Source organism: Paramisgurnus dabryanus, chromosome 7, assembly GCF_030506205.2.
Source record: "Paramisgurnus dabryanus chromosome 7, PD_genome_1.1, whole genome shotgun sequence".
Classification (NCBI taxonomy): domain Eukaryota; kingdom Metazoa; phylum Chordata; class Actinopteri; order Cypriniformes; family Cobitidae; genus Paramisgurnus; species Paramisgurnus dabryanus.
The window spans coordinates 91,978-103,069 of record NC_133343.1 but is presented as its reverse complement, the minus strand read 5'-3'; the positions used below and the strand labels follow the sequence as shown (position 1 = coordinate 103,069).

At 37.3% G+C, this 11,092-nt stretch overlaps 1 protein-coding gene across 1 annotated transcript; it reads right to left on the bottom strand.

Moving 5' to 3' along the window:
- Positions 1-114: 114 nt before the first annotated feature.
- On the bottom strand, positions 115-10,249 carry bmerb1 (bMERB domain containing 1). Its single transcript, XM_065293971.1, has 6 exons — positions 10,037-10,249; positions 6,619-6,739; positions 2,596-2,669; positions 2,346-2,460; positions 2,083-2,144; positions 115-1,969 (listed from the first exon to the last, which is right to left on the bottom strand). Exons 1-6 carry the CDS (start codon positions 10,122-10,124, stop codon positions 1,857-1,859), a joined length of 573 nt encoding a protein of 190 aa, XP_065150043.1. The 5' UTR covers positions 10,125-10,249; the 3' UTR covers positions 115-1,856.
- Positions 10,250-11,092: the final 843 nt, after the last annotated feature.

Below are 11,092 nucleotides of genomic sequence, written 5' to 3'. Positions count from 1 at the left end.
AGAAACAGTTGAGGATTTTAGTGTAAATGTGTCTGTACAGAAGCTGCGTGCCTTCAGTTTTTTTTATATTCTGCAGTCTAATGAACTGAATCAGGTAGACATTCAACACGTATGTTCAGCGATGACGGAAACATGAATTTTAATGAAATAACAACAGTAACATATTTTCATTAAAATAAAATAAAAAGCATTAAATAGACTTGAGACTCGACTCCAGCTTCTCCCATAAATGCATCTTTTAAAACGGGACACATCATTTCTCTTTCAGGAAATTGTCCACAAGAGACTTTTGAAATGTTTGTCCGTGTCAAACTGTATTCATCACAGTGATTTAAACATGATTATTATAATGATATAACTGCATGTCCTCTCTGTCTTGTGTGGGTTTTCTCTTACGGTCCAAAGGTGAATTGGTGATGCCAAATCGTCTTCACTAACTTGTGAGTAGATTTGTGTATAAACTCTTTCATCGGACGCGGTTACGTGTCTGGACTGAACTTTACTTCTGGTCTCTGTTTGGTTAATGGTCAGGCTAGTATCTAAACTAAAATAACTCTTTATGATTCTTTGTGGAATTTACTGGAAGTTACGTTTGTTCCACAAAGCCACTGGTTTATGTCGTTACTGCTGGGTCATTAAAATTCTGAATGAAGAAAAAACCTTCATATTTTCTGACAATAAACATAAGGAAAATAATTAGGCTATATTTTAATTGTAATGTCAAAATGTGTAACAGCCCAAATAGCAGACGAGAAAGATTCACACCAGATCTGCTGACTTTGGCCCAGATCCGGTGCAGAGTCGTTTGCTGTCTGGGAGGGATTAATACAGATTGTGCCAAAATCAACTTTTTCTACACTAGCTGCTTTTAATGTAACTGTTTGTTGAAAATATCTTCTCACTCCAAAGAAAATGTAGTTTAAATTGTAAAGAAATTTCAAGTGATTTCACCCGGTTTATGTGAAGGGGTTTCTGTGTGTATTTTATGTGCATGCTTTCTAATTGAACAGGATTTTGCGGAGACCTGTTGGTCTTTTCACTCACAAGTTGTTGATCTCTGAAAGGATCCTAGACATAAAACTACAACTGTAATTCAGCTTTGCATCTCAGTTTAAGATCTGCTGATTCATAAATAGATGAGCATTCGTGAGTGACTCCTCTGTATGTGAGACACTAAAGAAATGCCCATGATGGACGTAAGCGCAGGTATCAGATCATCTTTTCACACCGATGGCCGCGAGCGAATCGTGTAGATGAAATGAAGGAACGCGCTGGCAAAATTAATCCAATGTTTGCCTCAAGTTGTTTGGTCTGGTGGGTTTGTCACATTTAAAAAGAAAAAAATCTTTTTTTAATGAACTGAACTTCTAAAGAAAGATGCTCTGAAAACAACGTTTAGATTTTTGGGTGGTTTGTTTATATGGTTTAAACTAAGATTGATTTTATTTCCAGGGTTTACAAAATGAAGTTGATGCTCTGGGTTGAAACTTCTGCTGCTAATGACCAAACCTTAAACCAGACTTGACTAAGCCTCACCAGTCACCTGTATTTATAACTTTAATACACTTGAAAGAATGAATGTTTCTAACCTTTAGCATGCATTGTTGAAAATGAACAATTGATTTGTATGCACGGTTTATTGATTTAGGAGGTCGGATGGATGTTACCCAAGATCCTTTGCTGTTCCTCCTGACCGGTCTGGATAGTTAAGGATGGACTTGGTGCTGTCATTATCCTGAGAGACTGTTTAAAACCGCTTTTAGCTTCTGGAGTGAATGAATCCAAACAACATATTCATCTAATATTAGTTTAAAGAAAAGCTGCAGAACGAGGAGCTGCGAGTCTTCGGTTGATCTTCACATGATGGCGCACTGGGTCGCTCCACAGCAGTCTTTAATGATGGCCACACTGCTCTTGGTGATGGAGGGTTTGTAGGATGGAGGTTCTGTCGTTCTGGCCTTCGGAGGATCTAAAATGGTGACAGAGGTTTGACTTTTAATAACCTGAAATGGTCTTTGGCTTAAGAAATACTTCTGCAGATGCAATCGGAAACATTAATGTGTGTGATGAGATCAATCTTACTCCGTACAACACTGAGCTTCTGTCGAAGAAATTCGGCCATCTCTTTATCTTCCTCTTGTTCCCTGTTAGAGAAACGGAGTCGTGAAAATGTCCTGCACGCACATTAACAGTTGTTGTTCATTCAGGTAACATCACACAGTATTAACAATCAAGGCTATGTAAACTTTTGAAATGTAATTATTATTATTGTGTGCTATATACTGTATGTAGGTCTACACATCTGTGATGTTCAGTTAATAAAAAACGAACGAACAGCCTCTGACCTCAGTCGCTCGACTTCTGCGTCATCCACCAGAAAATCTCTCTTCTGCACCAGCTGATGAATGTCCTGGATTAATTTCTCTTCTCTCTGACGATATTTCTTTGTCTTCTCTGCGTCTGTGTTGGGAGAAATACGCTTTAAAGTTGTGAGAGTGTAAACATATTGTATTTATTCATATTTGTGAGCCAAATATCCTAGTAGAAAAATATCACACATTGTGTATTTGCGTGTCTGTTTGTGTGTGTGGTCACCTGACATTGTTACAATCTTCCTCAGCTCTTGTTTTAGACTCATGATGTCTCTACAGAGCTGAATATCGTCCATCCTGAAAATCATATGAGAAATAAGACGACAAGTTAGTTCAAAGTCCATCTGACAGTTGTCCATGTTAAATCTTTACAATCACATTTTTAAAACATACTTTAACTTTCTCTCCTGTTTAGTACAAGCATTTATCAAAACATACATTCCCATTGAGGGTGACTTTACTGCAATGTTGTTTATTGATAAAGGAGTCATAGCGGTTTCATGTGACTGACGGCAGAAGGTCTGGACTCCATTGCAGCTTTCATTGGCCAAGAACCACAAAAGCACCCCGTTTAAAGATAGCAACGCGCTAGGACTAGGACTTATAGACTAAACTAGAATAAAGCTTATACACGGACTACACTTGACTCCATAAACTGTATGTCTGCAAACAACATCTATGACAACAAAAACAAAGCACAGTGATGGGAGGTTGTGGTTTGATTAATGTGTGTGTTTGTTTCTAGTTATTGTCAGTCCTTCACAGTGTATTGAGGTGTCAGAGTCTTAGGATGAAAGCGTCAGACTTTGAGGACATCATCTGTCAGATGTCAGGAAGCTTTGCAGATGTTTGTTGTGGTGAGTAAATGCCGATGATCTTCTTAGCTGTCCTCGCCACATGAAAACCTTCTTCAATGAAGAACTTAAGTGATCTTAATGATCTTTTGATGTACAGTAAATGTCTTAAATGATCTTGAGACATCAAATTGAAAGATTCCTTTGGTTGAAAAGGCATCACGTTATTAATTGATTTAAATCAAAAGGTATCTTCATGTCTAATGTCCCCATTTCCTCAGGTAGTAAATGACATAAGATGGAATAAATAACCTTCAGTGTAAATTAAAGCTAAAGCTCATCCACCATTACACTAAGCTTACGTTACTGTGTAAAATGAATCTATAATATCCTTGCCTGGCTGTCAAACCTCTGTGATCCTTGCTTGCTGTCTCTCCTCCTCCAAAACATTTTTATTTTCCACAAGGTATTTGTTCCATAAGTTTAGCCGCTAGCCCGACAGATAAACAAGCAAAGATTGGAAGTTAACTGTAGGACAGGTGAGTAAACATGGCAACACACGTGGGTTTGATGAAACATAGATATTGTTCAAGTTTAGGTTTTGCTCTTTTGGTTTAACTTCTTTATCTGCATTTAGATCCATATCCTACGTTTTATGTTTTGAACAGTTCCTGACAGCTGGATATATTATGCTAACTCTAACCCTAGACAAAGAGTGACTACACTAAAGATGATTAAATATAGTATTTGTTTAGGATTTAATTGAATCATAACATCATTTCCAGTGTTATCCCATAGTTTGATTAAGTTATTCTGACATTTGAAAATATAAAGAATAAGCAAGTGACACTAAATTTGCAGTGTGCAGTGTGTGTGATGATGTATGGATACAAACTCACGCACACCAAAGACACCTGAGACTTGAAAATTGAGGCAGGATGACATGAAATAATGTAAGAATTGTTGGGTCTACTCTATTAATGTCTGACATGACAGATCAACCCTAACAAGCACTTTATTCAAAAGTTTTTTCTGTTTTCTATAGACACTACAGCCTGGGGTTTTGTCCCACCCAAACATGTCCCTGTTTGGTTGTGAGCAAAAAAGCTTTAAATGCAAAGCTACATACAGTTCACACAGACAGCGAGTGCTTTCAGTTCAAATAGATCTGATTCCTGTAAATACAGTCAGAGACAATAGTATAGTTAGCTGAATTAGTGCTAAAGTGTACTAACAAACACATTTTGAAAAGCTTTAGGGTACAATTAACCCGTCACTTAGTGATAATGCAAGAGTGCTTACTCGATCTAAGAAGTATGACCACATTAGTCCAATTCTGGCATCTTTACACTGGCTACCAGTTAAATATCGCATACAATTTAAACTATTACTAATCAGCTACAAAGCCTTAAATGGCCTAGCACCCCCGTATATTAAAGAATTACTGTCAGAATACAATCCATCACGTGCACTGCAGGCGCAAAATTCTGGTCCGAATCGGGCTATTAATTGCCAAGCGCAGAGGAGTGATTTAAAGGTAAGTATGGCATAATGTTATCGCTTGCTCGGCCCTCCTCCTGAGGTTTCTGAGGAGGAGGGTGTCGAGTAAGGGAGTACTGTGAAGCCCAGACAGGCATCAGGGAGATGGCTGGAGCAGTCTCGTCCCCGTCTCCCCTTACTCCCTTGCTCGACTGGATTTCAATGAAGCTGTTTTCTTCATGTCTCATCCTCGACCCCGAGGACAATGAGACAAACAGACCCAGTTCCGGTAAATTAGAAAGTCGGCACACCTCTGATCTACTGGCTGACCTTCAACATGATGCCCAGCTGATGCCTGACCAACGACCACCGGCAGAACCTGCTAAATCTCCGCTTAATCTCCTTATCCGTTTCATTGTATTGTGTATATATATATATAATCTCCCTAGGGTTTTTCCCTTCTAGGACTTTTTTTAATTCCCCGGCTAAAAGGTCTGGGTTTTTTTTCTCCTAGGGGGTTTTTCGACCTGGGGAGGTAGCCTTCTTGGGCTTAACTTAGCACCCTCTTCTTTACGTTACATTAGTAATACGCATGCTTATAATGTTGATTCATAGCCGCAGCAAATTTAGCTGCTTTTGCTATCGTGTATTATGTTGTGCAATTTGTCGATTTTCTGTGCTTTCCACTGCTTCTATTAATGTAAAGCTGCTTTGAAACAATCACCAATTGTGAAAAGCGCTATATAAATAAAATTGAATTGAATTGAATAATGGGCGGGGCTTTATCATGTGACGTCACATTAAAGGGATAGTTCACGCAAAAATGAATATTCTGTCATCATTTACTCACCCTCACGTTGTTACAAACCTGTATACATTTCTTTGTTCTGATGAACATAAAGGAAGATATTTTGAGAAATGTTTGTAACCAAACCGTTGGTGGATCCCATTCACTTCCATAGTATTCTTTTTCCTACTTTAGAAGTGAATGGGGTCCACGGACAGTTTGGTTACAAACATTTCTTAAAATATCTTCCTTTATGTTCATCAGATACAGGTTTTTAACAACATGAGAGTGATGAAATTATGAAAGAATATTTATTTTTGGGTAAACTATCCCTTTAACAAGAGAGTCAAAACAGCGTGTCTAATCAGACTGCTCTGGTTTAATTTTAAAGAAAGGAGAAGTAGTTGAATTTTATCATTGTAGGGTTGGTGTGTTCACACACTTTATGTCCAAACCTTGTAAAAGTGGATTTTGCATTTTTTTCTTCTTTATTTTGAATCTTGCAATACAAGGTTAGTTTGGATAAAAGAATCTACTAAGTATGTGAATGTAAATAAATTAGCACCGGCGTCCAATGTTGGCCATGCAATAAATCTACAACTCAGAATGTAATTGTCTTATAGGGACAATAAGTAGGATTTCCCACAATCTAGTGGTGAAATTGTATTTTACATTCAAATGAATAGTGTTCTCTAGCACCTCGCTTTGACAAATAGGTGTTGCAACTACGGTAGCCGTTTTGTAATCACTGATCTCCTTGTCCGTTTCGGCTGCTTCACGTGTTCTGAATGAAAACGCGTTGCGGTAGGCTAGTGCTTTTCTCTCTCTCTCTCTGCTATTATAGTTTTTCAATATGGCGGAACCACATGGAAGCCTTCTAGGACTTACCCGTTCTTACAAAGAAAATTCAGATCATTAGCGGAGTCATTTGACACCAATAAGGACATATTTATGATTAAAGACATTGATTTTGACTAATAAAATACTTAAAAAACGACACATTGTTCCTTTATGTTTTTTGAAGGTCCTCTGCACTTTTATGCAATAACTGAAGCTTTAAGATGTTCAGACACACACAGACGCACAGAGGCATCATTAGAAGTGAAGAAAGTGAAAAGCATGCCGACGATGAGTCATCTGCTGATGTATTTCCTGTTTGAATCTCTGAGCGCATGCAGCTACTCACATGAAACGCAGTTCAGACTCACGTCTCACCAGCACCTCCCGCAGGCGCTGAATCCGAGCCATTTCTGCCTCGATCTCTTCTGGAGACATGGAGCTCTCCACCATGGACACGTCCATCTGGCCTTGAGGACAAACAGACGGCGAGTTAGTTAAAGTGTGTGTGCGCACATTAGATAACAAATATCAAACAAATGCTGCTCTTTTCCTCAGAATGAATTTATTCATTTCTGTTTGTGGTCAGTTCACACAGGTGTCCAGTGAGAGTAACCACAGGTTAGCTGGGGCATATGAACATGTCATCTTCCTCACTATATCTGTAGTGGCTTAACTATTAGCCTTGGCAGGGTGGTAAGACGTTCTTCACTCATAGCTTAGCTTGGAATAAAAAAATGTCCCCACTCCAGTATCATTTGAAAGAAACCGCAGGATAATATGATGGCTACGATAAGAACCGTTGATCCTGCCACCCATGCACACACTAACAAACACCCAAAACTACCTTAATTTATGTTAATAGGTGTTACCATTTAATCCTTAGCATCCTCTGGTGATGCAATACAAACTACATTTGGGCTCCTAAAATTGTTTCAACATTTTAAACCTTACAAACATCTCGAAAAATTCTTTGAACAACAATTTCATGTGCAATGCTAAGGACTTCAAACAAACGCATACTTTTTTTTTTAAGCAGCTCAGATTCTGGACTGTACGTTTACTATTACTTAATAATTCAGTTGATTTTTTTTTGTGTCAATTATTAAGCTTTTATTACACTAGAATGTGTCTGGATGAATGTTGACATGAGAGTATTTGTCCAGCTTGCACTGTACTGCTGGGTCATTGACTGTGGTGTCACTTTATAAACCACATCAAATCAAATTGTTACATATTACAGACATAAATCACCGGTAAAATGCCAACAAAACCTTTGATACTATTGAAAATGTATTGATCAGTAAAGTGTGTGTATGATAAGTCAGCTCCTGTTCACCCTTCTCATACGATCGGACACCAGCTGCACCTGCAGATATAAACATCCTCTCCTTCTCGAAGTGCTCAGCAGAAACACAGATGTATGTGGTGGACCACAACTGCCCTTTTATAAATGCAGGACCTGAAAGCTCCAGGTACAGCAGAACTATTGTTAATCTTTTAAATGGTAAAAAGGAAAATATGGGATGGCAAATTTAATCCTAAAGTCATTCATTAGGTACAAATTCAAAGTCACGTTTTATCACAATAAACAAATCATAAAAATGCCATTTGAACAATACCCAGACAACAATTTGATCTCTCATTGAAGTTACCATGAGCTCACAAGATCCTCATAATATTGTCACAATGTGTGGGTCACAGTGACCTAAAAGTGTAACCACACTGCGCACTCACTGTGTGCTCATATATTAAAGTCACAGTATGAGCTCACTGTGAGTGTACCATGACCTCACATTGAGACAAAAAATATAATCTTTAAGTGAATTAGTACTTAAAACAAGCAAGAAAAAATCTGCCAATGGGTTAAGAAAAAAATATCTTGAAATAAGTTTACTTTTTTAACACTTAATTCAAGAAAAAAATTCTTACTTCATTGGCAGATTTTTTGCTTGTTTTAAGCACAAATTCGCTTAATTTTTTTGTAAAAGACATATTTACCTAGGTAATTTTGCTCATCAAGAAAATACATCTAAATTTAAGAATTTTTTGATATTTTTACTGAAAACAAGACAAAAATACTAAGAAAGACATTTTTGCAGTGTGAGAGAACAGTAAGTGTGGTATGACCTCACATCATAAGCTATTGTTACGATGTAAGGTCCCAGCACATTCACGGTGTGAAAATGGTGTGACATCACTGTGATCATCGCGTGGTAATCATGACTGTGATTGTCATGACTGGGTAAACCATTATACACTTGTTTCCAAGTGTTGTTAAAAAAGAATAACCGTTAAAAGAATATTATGCAATATTACTACTTATGGGATCTCTGATATATTATGATGATAACGCAGATATATCACATGTGCGATGACAATGCAGATTTATAACATGTGCGATGATAACACAGATAACAGTTATATCACATGCGCGATGATAACGCAAATATATCCCATGTGTGATGATAATGCAGATATATCACATGTGCAATGATAATAAAGATATATCACATGTGCGATGATAATGCAGATATATAACATGTGCGATGACAACGCAGATATATCACATGTGTGATGATAATGCAGATATATCACATGTGCGATGATAATAAAGATATATCACATGTGCGATGATAATGCAGATATATAACATGTGCGATGATAACGCAGATATATCACATGTGTGATGATAATGCAGATATATCACATGTGCAATGATAATAAAGATATATCACATGTGCGATGACAATGCAGATATATAACATGTGCGATGATAACGCAGATATATCACATGTGCGATGATAATGCAGATATATAACATGTGCGATGATAACAAAGATAATAGTTTTATCACATGCGCGATGATAATGCAGATATATAACATGTGCAATGATAACGCTGATATATCACATGTGCGATGATAACACAGATAGCAGTTATATCACATGTGCCATGATAACGCAGATATATCATATGCACAATGATAGCGCTGATATATCACATGTGCGATGATAACACAGATAGCAGTTATATCACATGCGCAATGATAACGCAGATATATCACATGCGCAATGATAACGCAGATGTATCACATGCGCGATGATAACGCAGATATATCACATGCGCAATGATAACACTTATATATCACATGTATCATGATAACACTTATATATTACATGTGCGATGATAATGCAGATATATCACATGCGCGATGATAACGCAGATGTATCACATGCGCGATGATAACGCAGATATATCACATGCGCAATGATAACGCAGATATATCACATGCACAATGATAACACTAATATATCACATGTATGATGATAACACTTATATATTACATGTGCGATGATACTGCAGATATATCACATGTGCAATGATAACGCAGATATATCACATGCACAATGATAACACTAATATATCACATGCATGATTATAACACTTATATATTACATGTGCGATGATTATGCAGATATATATGCGTGATGATACCACTGATATATCACATGCATGATGATAACACTTATATATTACATGTGCGATGAAAACGCAGATATATCACATGCGCGATGATAACACTGATATGCGTGATGATAACACTGATATATCACATGCGCGATAATAACGCAGATGTATCACATGCGCGATGATACCACTGGTATGCGTGATGATAACACTAATATATCATATGCCTAATAATAACAACACTTGTGTTATATATATAATATTTGTGACAGTAAGGGGAAATCAGATCGGATCACCTTTGTCCGTGGTCCTGTTGGTCTCGTGCAGCGCGCCGTAGGTTTTCGTCGTTCTCTCACTCTCGGAAATGACTTTATTTAATTCCATATTAAATGTGAATGTCACAACTGTTTGATTTCTTTGATTCTGCCTGCCGTCTAGTTGTTGTGATTGCGTTTATTCGTGCTCATCCGAGGAGCTGAACATCTCAGTGACGTCAACAGGATGACGGATACAGCGCACACGCGCAGAAAGAAAGAAGCGCTCCACACTTTGGAAACACACAAGAAACACAGTTGCGCTCCTGCTATAAACAATAATTTATTCTTAAAATTTGCTTAAAAACATGCCATGAAAACGATTTCGAAACAGCCTCTATATATTTAAAATATCATTCTGTAACGTGAATGACTTTGATCTCTTTTCAATTACAAAAGTGCCTGGGGCTTGAAATGTCCCTGGTCAAACTTCTTTTGTAAATATCTTTAAATAAAAATATTACAGTTGCAGGGTACAATCATAATGCTAAAGTTATTGCATACGTTATAGGTTCCCCATAAATAAGGTAATTTTCTCTTCATTCACAAATGTAATGTTTGTTTTGAAATTTTCTTTTATTAGATAAAAGTAGTGAACAACACAAATTCTTAGTTGGATGTTTTGTGAATACGGCCCCAGCAATCTTCTTAAAAAAGAATTTCAAAATCAGATCATTTTCCTAACTTGGGAATAGTCTTCTAAGCCTCGTTTGAGATGCAGACACATATCCTTACCATATAGCAAACACTCCTATGCTTTTATTACTCAAATCTCTTAAATGATTGTTAGGCTGCAGTAGGTCAACTATAACCGCGGACCCTTGCCATAAGAACAGATGTTTGTTTTTTTTACATACAATAGCATGGTATATGCTGTCCTATACTATAATTCCCTTTGCCGTAGGCTACTTCTCCAAGGTCTGCTAACCCAGCTCTGATTCAGCCTGGATCTCCCAGAAGCAATAGGAATAATATGAAACAGGTTTCTTTGTTAATCAATCTGCTTGCAAAAGTTCAGCTGAGTTAGATTTTACAAAA

Coding starts and splice junctions, on each gene's coding strand:
- bmerb1 (XM_065293971.1), bottom strand. CDS start 10,124: ATGGAATTAAATAAAGTCATTTCCGAGAGTGAGAGAACGACGAAAACC. Junction 2,461..2,595: donor GAAGATTGTAACAATGTCAG/GTGACCACACAC, acceptor CTCCCAACACAG/ACGCAGAGAAGACAAAGAAA. Junction 1,970..2,082: donor GAAGCTCAGTGTTGTACGGA/GTAAGATTGATC, acceptor TCACCATTTTAG/ATCCTCCGAAGGCCAGAACG.